The sequence below is a fragment of the Diceros bicornis genome, chromosome 20 (assembly GCF_020826845.1).
Source record: "Diceros bicornis minor isolate mBicDic1 chromosome 20, mDicBic1.mat.cur, whole genome shotgun sequence".
In the NCBI taxonomy this organism is placed as follows: Eukaryota; Metazoa; Chordata; class Mammalia; order Perissodactyla; family Rhinocerotidae; genus Diceros; species Diceros bicornis.
The window spans coordinates 52,826,635-52,843,683 of record NC_080759.1 but is presented as its reverse complement, the minus strand read 5'-3'; the positions used below and the strand labels follow the sequence as shown (position 1 = coordinate 52,843,683).

The 17,049-nt window shown below is 43.0% G+C and overlaps 1 protein-coding gene across 10 annotated transcripts in view; it reads right to left on the bottom strand.

The window, feature by feature from the left end:
* CTNND2 (catenin delta 2) overlaps nucleotides 1–17,049 on the bottom strand; it is an 892,220-nt gene that overhangs the window by 373,965 nt on the left and 501,206 nt on the right. For all 10 annotated transcript variants that reach the window (XM_058564342.1, XM_058564335.1, XM_058564340.1 and 7 more), the window contains one exon: nucleotides 10,075–10,639. In XM_058564342.1, coding sequence (XP_058420325.1) covers nucleotides 10,075–10,639 — 565 coding nt within the window. The remainder of the gene's footprint in view (nucleotides 1–10,074; nucleotides 10,640–17,049) is intronic.

Below are 17,049 nucleotides of genomic sequence, written 5' to 3'. Positions count from 1 at the left end.
ATATCCTAATTACAAGCTACTTCTGAACTGATGTCATTCCTTCCCTCCTTCCAGTCAAAGAAGACCCCTGGAGTTATGGCTTCCATCTTATTTACATTTGAATTCCCAGTAGAGCTTGGCTGGTATCATGATTCTCCATAGTAACAAGAGTTATAATTTACTGGGTCCTTTTAATGTGTGAGTACACTAATAAACAACTGACAGGCATGATCTCAATCTCAAATGATCTTTGCAATGACTCCATATAATTGCTGTGGTATTGTTATTCCCACCACAGGATAAGTAAACAACCTCAGAGAAGCCCTGTTTTGTTCCCTAAACAGGCCAAGCATGATTTCACCTCAGGACCCTTGCACTGGCTGCTCCCGCCACCTGGGATATTCTTCCCCAGATATGCACATGGCTCCCTCCTTCGTTGCTTCAGGTGTTTGCTCAGTGGACACTTTATCATGGAGAGCTTCCCGGCCACTCTGCCCCTCGGACATCCCTACTTCCCTCAGTTTCTCCCCATGGCTCTTCTCACCATCTAACATCCTATCTACATTAGGTTCTGTTGTTCACAGGTGTGTGCCTCACACCTAGAAGAGTACCTAGCACAAAAGAGATGCTCAATAAATACTTGTTGAATTGAACCCAACTGTCCAAGGTCACAGAGCTAGAAAGTGACAGAACCAATGACAGCACTCTAGCCCCTCAATCCATGCTCTTAACTACTGCCTCTTGTATTTGTGGAACTCGATGGAATGCAACAATTCTTTCTTTTCCATCTGCAATTAAACTCACTATTCTCACCCATTCTTTTACGCGTTGAGTCCTTAGATATTAAAATCACTCAGACTCTTGGGGACTTAACGCCAAAATTCACGACTATCAAGATCACGTGTTGAGGCCCAGCTTTCTTTGCTTGCTAGCTTGCTGCCCAGATGTCTTTTTCTCCCCCTGGGACTTCTCTTTATTGCCCTTCCAAACAGTATACATTGTTTCCTGAGTACCATTTTGCCCTCTTGTTTTATGCCCTTATTTAGCTGGAATAATACATCCTCCAAGTGCCACAGCTTTCCAGGAAAGGGTACATAGGAGATAGATTTTATGAATACTTGCAAGTCTGAAAATATTTGATTCTCCCTTTATAGATGATGGATAATTTGGCTTTGTATAGATTTTAGGTTGAAAATTACTTCCCCCAGAACTTTGAGAGCATCACCTGATCGATTTTTTATCATCCCTTATCTCTGCTGCAAGTCAGGTGGCATCTAACTGTTTTATTTCTCTCCAGAGGCTTTATGGTCTTTTAATGTTGGTGCTTTGAAATTTCATGATGCAAAATATGGAATATGTTCTATTCCAAGCAGAAGGCATTTCCTATGAAGGCACAGGTCCCTCAGCTCTGAGGAATTGCTCTGTATCACTCCTTTGATAACTTGCTTCTCTCCATTCTCTTTCTGGGACTTTAGTAACATCTCCTGGATTTGTCCTTTATGGCTATTATTGCATTATGCTCATAATTTGTGTCTCTTTCCCTTTATGTTCTACCTTCCCAGTCGTTTCTTTGACTATTTTCCAGTCATTCTATCAAATGTTTAATTTGAGTAGTTTCATTTTTATGGCCTAGAAAGATTTTCTTGTTCTTTGATCCTTTCACATATCATCCAGCTCTTACTCAATAAACACAAGATCTTCTTAAATCCTTCTCAGTACTGAACTAAAGGTTTTGCTTGTTTCTTTTAATCTCTTTTATTCTGTAAATTATCACTGTTTCTTTCAAGAGACAGTTCATTTTTCTATTTTTATTTTATGCCACTAATTCTCCCAAATTCCTTAGTAATCCTTGCTAATTTATCATATCTGAGGGAAAAAAACCCAGTGGCAGCTTCTTCTGCTACAATGCAAATAGAAGTGTTTCCCACTATGCGTCCTGAGATAGAATTTATGATGGGGAGGGTGGGGCATACGGGCTGGCAGTCTTCCTTCAGAAGGAGAGGGTCGGGGGGCAGCCTTGAGCCCGCTGCCAGCCCACCACCCCACATGCCTGTATGACATGAACTTTATCTAAGCCATGGGCAGCCATAACTGAGGTCTAACTTTCTCAGTTTGCTCAGTTTCTTCAAGAGACCACTCCTGTTCTTCACCTTGGAGTAAGCACTGGCTAAGGGTTGCCATCTTGGTAGGAGGGAGGGGATGTGAGTGGGAGGAGGGGTCAACTTAGAATTGTCTCAAGCACTGACTTTCAATGAATCCCTGCATCTTCACCCTCACTTCTCTCCCCAGCCCCCTGGCTCAACTCAGATGCCTGAGCCTGTCCAAGAATTCAACGAAGACGGCCAGTCCACCTCCGCCATGCTAACGGAGCAGATTCTTGGGAGAAACTTCTCCATTTTAATTGCTTGTCACTCTTATCCCATTTGCTTTCTAGAAAATTCCTAATATAGTTTACTTGGTGACACCCACCTGCTGGCCTCTGTGTGCTTGTCTCTTTTGTGACTTTATTCCTCATTGCAATTCTGTATTTTATTTCTCAGAGGGTCTGAGACATAGAGGAGGCAAATGAGTGGAGAGAGTAAGCCATCTTGAACCATTGTCCAAGATACATTTTCATTTTTTTAATTTACATTTTCCCAGTTAAATTAAAGCATGATCAAAATCATGAAAGTATCAATAATATTGGAAAGGTTTTGACAGAATTCTATATAAAGATGCCACTTTCCTATAAAAGAACAGAAAAGACCTGTTTACCCCGTTTTAACTAGCAACAAGGTTGCCATGTGGTAGAAGAGTCGGAGAAGTATTAACTTCTGTGAATCAGCAAGAAAGACAGACATCAGGAAGGCCTTTTGGGCCACTAGCATCCCAAACATTTAGTTCCAGACCCCAGCACTAACTTACAGTAACAGGATGTTAAAATGGACTCTCCCTGCTACAGTTTGACCTGGACATCAACTGGACAGAATTCAGATACCAATGTAAGTGCCATCAGATGCCACATAAAGCGACTTTACAAAGGAATGTCAGATCGCCATGTCTGTGAGTCCCGGGCCTCTAGGCAGATGGAGGCTGTTAGACAGGCACCAGCAAGTACAGAGGAAGTTTGCTGAAGAGATTTCAGCATCCGCCCTCCTGGGAGGGAAAGCCTGGAGGGAGTGGGCTTCCATGGGACCATCCAGATGCAGGTTCTCTGCTGTAAAGTGGGGTCCCAGAATTCTAGAGGGCAAATGGCTCACTGAATAATCACTTTGTTGGCGGAAGCAGGAGAGGGTCAATGTATGGGAATCAGCCCACACTCCCCAAGTTTGTTGGGGTGCACAATGCCAGAATGCACTGTGCAGGAGAGAGATCCATTTTACATTCTCGCCCAGAAGACAGCCTGGGCTCTGAGAGCTAGAGCTTCTGAGAAGGGGCTGGGGCTTAGGGCCATGGCCAGTGAGGAATGCAGTGGAGCTCCTGTGGTTGGGGAGGGGTTCCCAGCGAGGTCTAGTTCTAAAGAACCCCTGCAAGTTCCGGTTGAGAGTCAGGCACAGCCACCTTTGAAAGAAGATTAAAGCGCTGACTGATATCACAAGCTGATCACATTCTAATTAGTAAATCTAAAGGAGATGTTTTTACTTAAGGGTGAGCCCACGGTTCACATGAATTGTTCAAGTGTCTGTCCACAGGCAGGGAAAGATCACCTTCAGAAAATGCAATTTTAAAGGAGCAGCAGCGGCCAGCTATCACGTTGCATTTTGACCATATCCCAAGTGTTGTGTGATAAAAAAAACTTGCTCATTGCCTGAGTAGACTTCACATTTCCTTTGACAACCTGACAGCAGAGACTGCAAAATTTTTATCTAGGATTAGGCTATTTTTCTTTTTCTTTCTTACAACAGGTGCACCTGGAAGCATTAACAAGTCAGGGAATGGATCTGAAATCTCCAAATATGCGGAATTTGGAGTTTATGCTGTGAGATCCACTCTAACTAGTGAGTTTTATGTTCATTTGGTGGGGGCACAAGATGGATGTGCCTTGACCAAATTCCCCTCCATATTAGGTCACTTTGACTGCAATCATTGGTTAAGAATCTGCATTTAATTCATTTCATTTTTACCTCAAAATAAGCTTCTGATGTTTGACAACTTTAATACATATTTACAACTCAGATTTCTATTTTTAACGGGATTAATCTTGCTCTAAACCAGAAAATGAAAGGATCATGCTATTTACAAAGGCGAAAATCGGTACTGTTGAAGTCATATTCAACAGGATGTTGACACATTTTTGAGATATTTTTGCTTTCTTCAAAATCCCTAGTCATTTAAATAAGTTGAAAACTTACACTGTATTTCTACATTCTTGGTGTTTTTTTCCAATTACACAAAATATACGACCTCTATTCAGATACTATGTACATTTAAGAGTATAGAGAAGCTGGACTCAAAGTGATCTAGGTTCAAATCACATCGTTGTCATTTCCAAACAAGAAACTTATCATTGATAAGCCTCAGTTTCTGAATCTGTAGAATGGGAGTAAAAATCACAGGGATCCATTCAGTCGTTGGAGACTACATGGGATATAGATTGCAAAGTGTCTGGCACAATGCCTGGCATATAGCAAATGCTTTATATTGCAATCTGGGTTTTTTAACATAATTTTATTCATCATGCATAGAATGAATAAATTTAACTTTTTTTTTTTTTTGGTGAGGAAGATTAGCTCTGAGCTAACATCCAATGCCAACCCTCTTCTTTTTGCTGAGGAAGATTGGCCCTGGGCTAACATCTGTGCCCATTTTCCTCTATTATATATGGGATGCCGCCACAGCATGGCTTGACAGGGGGTGTGTCCGTCCACGCCCGGGATCCAAACCTGTGAACCCTGGGCCGCCGAAGTGGAAGGCGTGCTCTTAACTGCTGCGCCACCAGGCTGGCCCCTAAATTTAACTTTTAAAGTATAAAAAATAAAATTAAGCAATCTATTTGTCAGAAAAATGTAAAAACTAGGTTATGTCATTTATTTAGACTTCCTCTTCCTCTACCATTCATGAGTGATAATCTTTGAGCTGTCCCATTTCAAAGCAAGTAGGGGAAAGTTTTGATAACTAGATCTGGGAGTAGGGAAGGCCTATTCCAAAGCGTTTCCCTGCCTATTTTTTTCTTTGTAAATCCATCCTCCACACAGCCCCCAGAATGAAGTTTCTAGTATGCAAATATGATCATGTCACCCCTCTGCTTGAAGGATGAAATTATAAGCCCTATGACTCATCTCCTTCTCCCTCATCTCTCACGATCCCCCTCATTTCTCACTCAAGAAACAGTGATCTGCTGGTAGTCTCTACCCTCTCCCACCGCTCACTCTTCACCATATCCCTTCTCTACTCTTTGACTTTGTTTCAGCTACCATTTCTCACTAGTTCCATCTATACTGCCTAGCTCTGGAGCCACCACACTAAGGAAGCATCCATGGCGCACATCTGATCCCCACTGTAACGTGCTCCTCTGGCATGCTCCCATAGTAACCAGCCTCTGTCTCACCCTAGCATGGATTTAAAATTGTCCATTCTTATACTTGTTCCCAACTAGGTTTCTTGAGGGCAAGGATTATCCCTCACTCATCTTTGTATACCCAACACAGAAAGTGGCATGTTTGGGGACTCAAAAGACCTTTGTGTTTGAAGTAAAAGCAAATGACTTCTTCCTTGCACATCCAAGTTGTATCATAGGTATTATCAAATAATACAAGTTAACTTTTAGTGAGCTAGCCAGTGTGCCAGTATTTTATATACATTACCTTATTTATGTCTGAAAGTATAAGAGTAGATAGATATTACTGCGATCCCCTGCATGAGGGAAAAATTTCAAGCAGGTGAGTATTGCACCTAACATTAGGGACCTCCAACAAGGCAGAGCTGGCTTTCCACTCAGACACCACTATACAGTGAAAAGAGATACGATTAAAAAGAAAAAAAAGAAAGAATGGAAAAGTTCTAAGAGCTCTTTGGACTCGGATGACATTATCATCTGAGAAATTACACTAGGTTCTAGGCTTAATCTGAATTGTGGTGTTTTCCCAGATAGCTAGAACTCTGAGATCTGCAGGCAGATTTTATAATGTTTGGCCATTGAGAAGATCTAGTGAAAAATGTGAATGTATGTTCCTTATCAAATGCTCACTACAACTGGAGACCTGAAATCCTCAGAATTTCTAAATTTCTGAAATGTTTGTAGCTAACAAGAAAAACTTCTTGAAAATGTTATGCATGTTTTTGGTCTCTAGTTTTTGTCCTCCCATTCTCTCTTAGACACTTCCTCCCAGTAGGTCTTTACCACCACCCTTCACTAAAACTGCTCTTCCAAGGTCACCAATGTCACACCGCTAAACCAATGCCATCAAGTAGTCTTCCTTTGTCTTGACTTCTTAATTGCCCTGGATGTAGCTTATTGATTTATCTTGAGACATGCCCTTCTCTTGGCTTCTAAGAAATGACACTGACCTACACTTCTGGCTTAACTCTTTCTTTTTTGGTTCCTTTTCAACTCCCAGACCCCTATATTTGTGGGAGGCACCAGGGTTCAGTCCTTGGACCTCTTCTCTTTGTACTTAATTCCTAGGTAATCTCTTCTAGACTCATGGTCTTAAATACCTTCTGTCTGCTGATGACTCCCTAATTTTTATCTCCAGCCTGGGCTTCTCCCCTGAACTCTGACCTGCATATCCAACTATCTACTTCACATGTGCATTTTGATTCTGACAGACAGATATGACCTGTCCAAAACCAAGATCTTAATATTTACCAGCACTGCCCTCAAACCCAACCATATCTCTCTGTAGCCTGCCCCATCTCAGTCAATAGCGATGCCATTCTTCCAGTTGTTGGGTTGGTGGCATCCTTGAGTCCTCTTTCTCTTACCATCATCACTCAGTCCATGAGATAATCTGGTCAGCTCTACCATATATATACACCCAGAATTATACTAATTTTAATAACCTGCAATGCTACCAATAATAGCCCAAGCCACAATCATCTCTTGCTTAGATTACTGCAATAACCTCCCAATTGGTATTCTTGCTTTTGTCTTTGATCCCTCACAGTGTATTTTCCACACAGTCACCAGAGTGACCCTATTACAAACTAAGTCAGATTGTGTCACTTCTCTGCTCAAATCCTCAATAGCTCCCATGGACTTAGCACAGTCCTCATCAAGACTTACAAGGCCCTCCCTGATCTGGTCTCCCACCCACCTCGCTGGTCACTTCACCGACCTCAGGTCACTTCTTTGCCCTCCTTCTCTCTGATCCACCCTCACTGGACTACTTGCTGTTCTGCAAACGTATCAGACACGCTCCCATTTACCAGTCTTTGAACTTGCTGCTCCTTCTGTTCCAAATGCCCTACCCCAGATATTAACATGGCGAGCTTCCTCACTTCCTTCATGACTGACTCAAAAGTCGCCTTCTAATTACAGCTTTCCCTGGCTACTCTACCAAAAGTATTTATCTTGATGATTTTCTGTCCTCTCCGTTTGAAACGAGCCAGGGATTTTGGTTGATACAATCACTACTGTATTCTCCTGGGTCTAAATCAGTGTCAGTACATAAGAAGTGCTTAATAAATAATTATTGAATGGATTAAACATTCAGTAGTGGAAGTCGCTACCCATCCCATATTCATACTTCCTAGTTATTAGTGATAAATCTCCAAAATCACAACCCTGAAAACCCAAAAGCTATTTTTCAGTCTTGACTGTAACTGTGCTTTCAATTAGCAAACCAGGTGGCTCCAAACTTTACGATGCCTGGAATGCTATCAAGCACACAGATTTAGGTATGGAGTCCAAAAGCTCCAATATTTCTGATCTCTCGCAAACGTTGAGTCTGCGTCCCCACATTTCCTGGGCCATAGCTTGCTAATTTCTAAATGGGATGTATGATCTCATGCAACTCAAGTATTTATGCAGAGTTATAGCATAATTTTAAACTCAAATACCGCCAGCAGTAATTTGCATGAAAAAAATCTTTAAATGAATATTTCAAAGTATGCAGTTTCAACAAAGTAATTCAAACATTAAAAGTGTTCATTGGAGCTCTAAAATTAAGAATCTTCAATGGCACGTTGATTTTTTTTCTATCAGGTAACAAAAATGAAACATGGTCAGAGAATTTTGTGGAACAGGTGGAAACAAGGAGGGAAGTAAAGGCACATGGAATTGTGCTGATCAACTGAAGTTCTCTTCTTTCTGGCCAAAGCCTCCCCACCCCCAAATAGACACAAACACACACACACACACACACACACACACACACACACACACCCCAAACCCTCAGAAACATTCATTCCAGATATTAGAGTACAAGCGATTTTCACAACATATTTACTTTTAAAACCTCTTCCCAAATTCAAGGATACAACGAGCTGTTAGGCTCTCTTCAGCCCCATTTCCACTCCCCAACCTCTCCACCAGACCCACACTCCCTATTTTTACTAAAATTATACAGTGGAACACGCACAAGTTTAGCATGTATAATCAGTGGGAGAAAGAGTTGGAAGCTAATACTTCTGGTCTCTTTCCCCAGGTCTGTGCAGGAAATGAAACTGCCTTTAGTAAGTCCCCTGGACTCTCTGGGACTCAGTTTCCTCCTCTCTATGGTGCCCGGGAAAGGTGTCAAGTGGCTTTAGTCTCCCACAAATCACCAATTCCCTGCTCCCTGACATGACCTAGTAACTTATTTTACAAACTTATAAAACAAAGTTTCCATACTTTGTTGTTGTTCCAGACTTTCCATATGCCTCCCAGCCCCCTCTTCCAACCAGCTCGCTACTCCTGAGTCCCTACATTATAGATATTTTGGTACTGGCACTGGGTTGGCATTAATGATTGTCTACCTCCAAAATTCTATTAAAGAGAGAGAAGGAGTGAGCTAGAGAGACTATTTTCATTTCAGTAAATATACCTAGCATAATTTGGGGCAGCAGAATTCCAGCCTGCATCCTTTTATACCAGGCCAGTCTACACTGGGAATTACTATGCCGAATTAAAGAAGCCATTGGACACCTGCCTTGCGAACACAACAGGTTCCTTTTTTTATCCTATTTATCTTCACAGTTATCTATTTATGTCAAGAAAGAAAACATACGAACGCAGCATCTGTTACTAGAGTGACACAATTACCAAATACTTTCATAAGGGGGAAAAAACCGACAACAAATCCAGGTTAGCTGTCAGGTGTTTTAGGAGACAAAACATTAGTCTTTCAATCATAGTGTCTTGTTTAAGCTGAACATATGGTGCTATCGGCAGAGAATCACCAGCTCAGCCCGGTCTTTGATGGGCATACCGACCATAGAAATGTCACCTCCTCTGAAACAGCAAAGAAAAATAGATTTCCCTACCAAGGCCAGTCCAGCCCAGCCCCTCCATCCCTCTAATAAGCAGGTAACAAATTCAAGGGACTTCATCATTGGTTACTTTTCCCCCATTGTTGGAATCTATGTAAATTCAATGACAGATATGGAGGAGTCCTTTACTTTTCCCAGGGACTCAATTTAGACAAAATATAGCAAATTCCAGGCGTAACAAAGTAGTAAAAATTCAAGGCAATTTATCATTGGTTACTTTGTCACTACTATTGAAATTTATGTAAATTGAATGTCTGCTTTGGGAAAATTCCCTACTTTTTTCTACAACTAAATGTAGATAACTACAGGTGATCATATAAACACTGTGATTTTTATTTGCTTTGCTCTTTTTCTGGATACAATCAACAGGTCTATGTGATTCTTTATTAAATTTGATTTAATTTTATGGATGTCTTAGTCTTCAGATGGGGAGGGGGAAAGACAGAGAGAGAGGGAGAAAGAGAAACCGGAGTTTGAGAGATTGCATTATCTCCAAAAAGAAGTAACTGTCATATTTTAGTTTGGATACTAACAACTTATTCCTGGCATTCTCTATACCCCGCAGCTGCCGAACACTGGCCCACAGACACGCCCAGGTGGAGTTTGTTCCAGCCCAGCTGTTTGCCTCCATCCTGCACCGTACCCCACCATGCGCCTAGGTGCCCCCGTGGCGGAGCCGCGGAAGGTGGGCAGCGAGCCGTTTACCTGCCAGGCTGCCCGGCCTCTGGAGGGTGGCCGTGGCATACAGCTCCTGCGAGTGCTTGCTGTACTGCTCGGACGCGTGGACCAGCCGCTTGGTGGGCGACAGGGTGGCGTACGTGCCGATGGTGGAGCTCAGCTGGTGGATGGGCGAGGAGGAGATGGTGGACTGCACGGTGGGGGGCGAGGTCACGCGGATCGGGGACAGGCCGGCCGAGGACACGACGATGTTGATGGGCGAGCTGGTGCTGTAGGACTTGGCCAGGCGGCTGGGCGACTGCTTGGGCGAGGAGCCGCGCGGCGCGGCATAGGCGGCGCCCTCGGGGGCCGAGCCGCCGCGCTGCAGCTTGGTGGGCGAGCCGCCCTGGGGCGCGGCCAGCGGGGAGCCCCCGCGCGGCGGCGCGGGCAGCGTGGAGCTCGAGTAGTAGAGCGCGGCGGCGGCGGGCGGCGCGTCGGGCAGGTGGAAGGCGCTGCCCAGGCTGGGCGCGAACGGCTCCCGCGGCGGCGGCGGCGGCGGCGGCGGCGGCGCGGGCTCGGGCCCCGCCAGGTGCCCCGCGCGGCTCGTGGTGCCCTGTGCGCGGGAGAGGAGAGAACACGCGCGCTTAGCCAGCGGGAAGCAAAAGGCCCCACCCGCACAGCCCGCCCCGGCGAGGGAGGGAAACCTGGGCGCTCGGGGGCCTGGAGAGCAAAACTGCGCGTTGCATCGAGACGCAGACGCCCCCCGATCTTCTTTCCTTCCCTACAGAAAGAAAAAGCAGCTCGCAAAAAGGCCGGCTGGCAGTGGGATGGGAATCACGTCTGGCGAATGGGACAGTATCCCGCTTACATATCTAAGATGTGTAATAGCAGAGTGATCGCATTAGTCACATAAAGATTTTAAAAGGCCACCCAACAGGGCCATCATGATCTACTTGAATGCAATCCCGATCTGTTAGTTTTAAAGAGAAATTCAGGCGTTAGATCTTTTTCTCCCCCGACCCCCACGGTCATTTCATTGGATACAGTTTCTACTTCCAAAATGGCCTAGTTGCATACTTATCTGGAGAACATCAAGAATAAACATACTTCGTAGAATTTATTCTGTTCTATTGTTGCGTTGATTCTTCTTTTGGGACAAGAAAAGGTAAAAGGAGGGGAAAATATTAAGTCGGGATAAATACGCTGGGTCTTACAGTATTTTAAAAAAGCCTCTCTAGAGGAATCAGAGCAACTGTAAATGCAAAGACTAAAAAAGCCTCTCTTTTCTAGATTTTAATGCTGGGCTCCAAATCTTTCAGCATCTCTCTCTCTAGCTTGCTTTTAAGAGCCCCCTGCAGCTGTGTCTTCAAATTGAAAGCCAGTCGCCTCTCATTTATTTACAAGAACACAAAAGACAACAGGGGCTGGGGTGGAGCTGGAGAGACAGTTGGAGGGGAAAGCACTTTCCTTGAATCTTGTCCAGAGACTAATTTGCATTCGAATGAAAACACTACATTGTCAACCACTTCTGGGCAGGAGGTCTGGGATCTTCCAGGCTTTCCCGGAGGAGCAGAGATGTTTTTGAGAGCAGGCTGGTGTGAAAAGGGAGTAGGATTTTACACACACACACACACACACACACACACACACACACACACATGCAGAAGCCGGGAAAGAAGGTTGTGAAATTAGGGATGGGAACTGGGTGGGGAGGAGGCAGCGCATGAGGTGGAGGGAAGAGCGAGAGAGACTGAACAGATGCTACCCATTAAAAGTTTCAACTCTTCCTCTCCACCCGTTTTGGAATGGCAATTGGCAAATAACAGACTGGGCACTTTTCATCCGCACATACACAGCATTCCAAATTTCATCTGGGAAGTCAGGTTCATGTGAAGACCTGGGGGAGTTAACTGAGCAACACCAAAGTCCGGTCCGGAACAAAAGGGAGACAACAATTTGTTGAAAGGCATTCTCTGTGTGAGGGGTGTGTGTGTGCATGTATATGTGTTTATATATGATGTATATATTTTATATATTTGCATATGTGGGTATAAATACATATATATATTATCAATCCACTGACAAAGATTAGTTCCTTAACCAAACCCTAATCAGGCTCCTCTGAACTCTCTCCTCAATCACTAGGCCCTGATTTTTGGGCTTCTGTGTTCATCTCTGCGTCATCCAGTTTTAGCAAGAATCCTGCTAAGTCAATTTAGCCAGAATCCCCACTCTTGATGTCTGACCACTCTCCATATCTGCTCTAGTTCCTCATCCTCCACTGTCCCCCAGGAGATGTCTGATCACCCTGGCCTGGCTTCAGCAAGAATCTTGTTAGGTCTCTGTAGCTGGAATCTCCCTGATTCCTGATGTTTCCTCTTACTCATTTTCCATCCACTGACCCCACCCTGACTCCTTGGCTATAAATTCCCACTTTTCCTTGCTGTATTTGGAATTGAGCCCCAGTTTTATACTGAGGTTTCTTTTCCCCTATTGTGATAGTTTTTTTCCTGAATAAAATCTGTATTTACCACTTTAACCACTGTCTAGCTCTGTTTTTCCTTTAACACCACAGAGCAATTATTTTGAGTTTAACATAGGTGTGAGAGTAAAATGTAAACTCCATGATTCTGTTCAATGATGTGCCTCCAGCAGCTACAGCAAGGTCTCTTCATAGCAGAGACGCCGTGAATATTTGTGGAATGAATGAAGGAGTGGCTAATAAACCTGGTCCCAAGGCTTTGGTAGTGAGGATTTTCATGTGTGGAAGATGATGGAGAAGCTCAGTAGAACTGGTGTGTTCACCCTGAACCCTAGAGATATATTCTAGCATCATCCAGAATCATAGGGGTTGCTGCTTAGATCCAATTTTGCTTCCCCCCCAGTAGAAGTTCTGACTATGAAATATATATAGGCTGGGCGTCTCAAATCTGGCTACATATTATAATCTCCAGGGGGAGCTTTTAAAAAAATCTTAGGACCCATGTTCTACACTAGCCATTTAACTCAGAATCTCTGGAAGGGGGACTCAAGCATCAGGCTTTTAGGAAGCTCACCAGGTGGTTCCAATGTGCAACCAACTAGGAGGACAAGTGAGAGCAGTGGTTTCCAAGTGTGGTCCCTGTCCTCCATCAGAATCAGAATCAGCATTGTCACACCTTTAATGAATTGGAAACTCTGGGAGAGAGGCCCAGGGAGTTGTTTTAACAAGTTCTCAAGGTAATTATGGGGCTGCCTCAAGTTTGCAAGCCACTGATCTGGAAGAGACTCTGATTCAGGGGTCTGAAGTCGGCCTGAGAGTCTGCATTTCTAACAATCTCCACGGGAGGCAGATGTGGTCTGAGAACTCCTGCTGAGCTGCAGACAGGCACCTTCTTCCTTCTTTTTTCTTCTGAGGCTCTGCTGGGGCCTCAGCAACATTTAGCTGTGCAGAACCCCGCTGGTAAGTGGCAGAAAAGTCTCAGACAGGAATTTCTGTAAATCCTCCCCACAGGAGCATAAGAGGAGAAAGAACCCCAGAGGGTCTAAGAAGAGCCCCCTGCTTACAACAGAACAAATGCTTTTTGTTACGTCTTGGATATATAACATTAATAATAACCCTATGTGACATTAATGACGCTATTACCAAGTAGCGTAATTTTTAATAAAATAAACACTAAAGCATACCAATATAAATTTAAAAATATTATGTAGTATTCTAGTATTTAAATATTAGAGTGGCGTGGCTACCAGGAAAATGTTGAATACATTTTGCAAACATTTTGTTTGCCTTTTAATCTGCTGGAACTTCTAGTCTCAGGAGTGCTAACTCTGCTGAATGTTATTGTCTCAACAGATTCTTTAAATGGCCCCCAAATCTGTAGAAATTTTGAGATCTGCCACACTAGCTCCAGGCTATAGTAGCCAATTTGGAATTCTTTTAAATATTTTAGGGTCTTGGTGAAATTTGGCCAATATTTTTACATGAAAAAATATAAACATAAACAATAAAAATTTATATACTCTTTAAGATTGGTATTGTTCATGTTGGAAATGTTCTATGTCTGCTCTGCCCAATCTGGTAGCCGCTGGACACATGGGCCTATTGGACACTTGAAATATGCACTGGATTTGAACACACATTTAATTTGAATTAATTTTAATTTAAATAGGCAAATGGGGCTAGTGGCTACCTGACTGGACTGCGCAGTTGTATAAGCCTTTCTGCAGTTTACAATAAATAATCCAGGGGTGTTATATTCCATTCCGATGGCCTCTGGAGTATTAAGTGCCTAAGAATGATTCTTTGGCTAAACAGAGAAATCTGTTTTTTAGCACCGATTGGACAAAAACAGTAATCTTTTAGGAGTTCCACTCTTCTGTCTATGTTTTGTTTCATTATGTAATTTCATAATTAGCAACTTTTCCCCAGTTAAAGATACAAAACCCTATATCTCAAGCCTACTGCAAAATTCATGGGATGGTTTATTACTACCTAGGTCATTGTATTAAAAATAATAAACACATCTCAACCCACATAGAATTTCTCCCACTTTACTGTCATGGAAGCTCAATTCTACCTTAAAAGTATGTTAACACTATATGGGCCGGCCCTGTGGCTTAGCGGTTAGGTGCGTGCACTCTGCTACTGGCGGCCGGGGTTCGGATCCCGGGCGCACACAGACGCACCGCTTCTCCCGCCATGCTGAGGCGGCATCCCACATACAGCAACTAGAAGGATGTGTAACCATGACATACAACTATCTACTGGGGCTTTGGGGAGAAAAAGGGAAAAAAAGGAGGAGGATGGGCAATAGATGTTAGCTCAGAGCTGGTCTTCCTCAGCAAAAAGAGGAGGATTGGCAAGGATGTTAGCTCAGGGCTGATCTTCCTCACACTCACACACACACACAACACACACACACACACACACACACACACAAAATGTATGTTAACACTACAAAACTGTGAATCCAATTTTAAAGTTAGAACTACAAATCTTCACTTTTGTTTTTAACTAACAACTAGTATACCCTTCCTCCCTAAGGATATTTGGAAATGTGTGTGTACATGTACTGAGAATTGAAATAATTTTTTTTTATTGATGATCAGACCCTTAAAAGAAAAATAACAATATAAATATTTTTAGAAATACTTGGAGAAGATTGGGCCGAAATACTGTCCTGAATCACTATGGGCTATTGACAGGGACAATTTCTGCTAGTGTCTTCATTCTCAGCTCTTTGGATCAGACTCAACCCAAAGGACTACTTTATTTGTTTTTCCTCTCCTCCAAAATGGGGGACCTATCTATGTGAAATTAACAAGGAAGGAGAACATTGTCAAGTAGACACGCTGGTTAAATAGTTTTTAACAGGTAGAGTTTGGTGCACATTAAATGTCATTCCTTTCTTGCCTCTCATTATGGGAAATTCATCAAGAGAAAAATGACACATTACTTCCAATTTCTATGGACACTTTATGTACATTATACCTCCAAAAAAACCTGTAGGAATTTTTTTTTAATGAGACAAGCAATATACATAACTCATCAAAGCTCTTATAAATTAAATATTTCATCTGCATTATAGTTTATATATAAGTTTCAGATGGGTCAGATTTAGGATATACTACAGTTGTGATTTTTATACTATATATTTGCATGCATATACTTAGTGGTACACTTTGGCCTCCTGTGTAATTGCAGAGTGTGTTTATAGTTCTATTTTATAGAAGTGTTTTAGGGGAGGATATTTTTCAAAGTGTGGTAGAAAGAATATCGAAATGGGAATTTAGGCAATACATACATTATTCCCAACACTCACTAACTAACAGTACTCGAGTTCCATGTATTAAGTCACTCATTCATTCAGTAAACCATTCACTAGAATCTACTATTCCATGTACCACTGAGGAGTTTGTTCTTGAAGGTCTCTCTGCAATCCTCTTACAAGGAGTATTTTACCTTGACATTATATTAGAGATCTGTCATTGTCGTATTTTTGTTTGTACAGAAAACTCTCTGGTTCACAATTATGACATTGTTCTTTTGGGGAAGTTTGAGCCCCTGAAAATATGGCACTCTTGGATCAGAGTGTGGCATCAGCCTCAATACCAAGCATAGTTCTTTCCCATCACTTCACATTGTATCTTCTGTAGAGGGGAGAGGGATGGCATGGGGTGACAAGGGGAAAACATTCTCGGAACTTGGAAACTTATTTAATCCTCATTCTTTGGGGATTTGGCAGTACAAAAAATCAAAACAAAAACCCGCAATGCTTACAGCCAGTTAACAAAAGACTTGACAGCCTGGACTCTCTCAGGAATCTTGACTTCAAATCATGAGTAAGCAGTGTCACTGAGGAAAACCACATTTTGTAAAGCAGCTCCATGATTTACGGGCAGTGCTTGTAAGGATGCATTTAGACCTGCCAAGTTTCCTGGAGACTGTCAGCGAGGCCCCTAACTCTGGGTCAGGAGGACTATTTGCCCAGAATGCTGGGCGGCCAGGTCGACAATGTCGGGAATGGGGAACTGGAGTCCCTGTTTCGTGGCTTCCCAGGGGGCAGCCTAATGACTCTGGATCAGCAGTCTGCTCTCCCATCAGCCGTATTCATCACTTTTCATTTTCCGGGATTACCATCAGACTGGCGAACCTCAGAATTCACGGTGTCTCCCTTCTGCAGATAATCCTGGTTGTGGTGACTAAGGTCACTGCTGGGACTAGTGCTCCCGGCCAAAAAAAAAGCGTCATGAGAGGCAAAGCTGGAGAACACATTTCAAAGGAAGGCAGAGGGAACAGGGCCAGGGCCACAGAAGATCCACAACACAAGGATATGATGATGGATTTGGTGAGGGAGGAGTTGGGGCTGGTGTCTGAGGGAATGAGGTACAGACAAGAGTAAGTGGTGACTGGGCAGTGACAATAAAAGCAATGACTGAAGAACATTCTTCCAAAGAGTTAAGAAGCCTTAATAACTTTTAAACACTGAAAAACAGAACATGGCTTTAAGATGACGTCTTTGAAGAAATCCATTTCTAAAC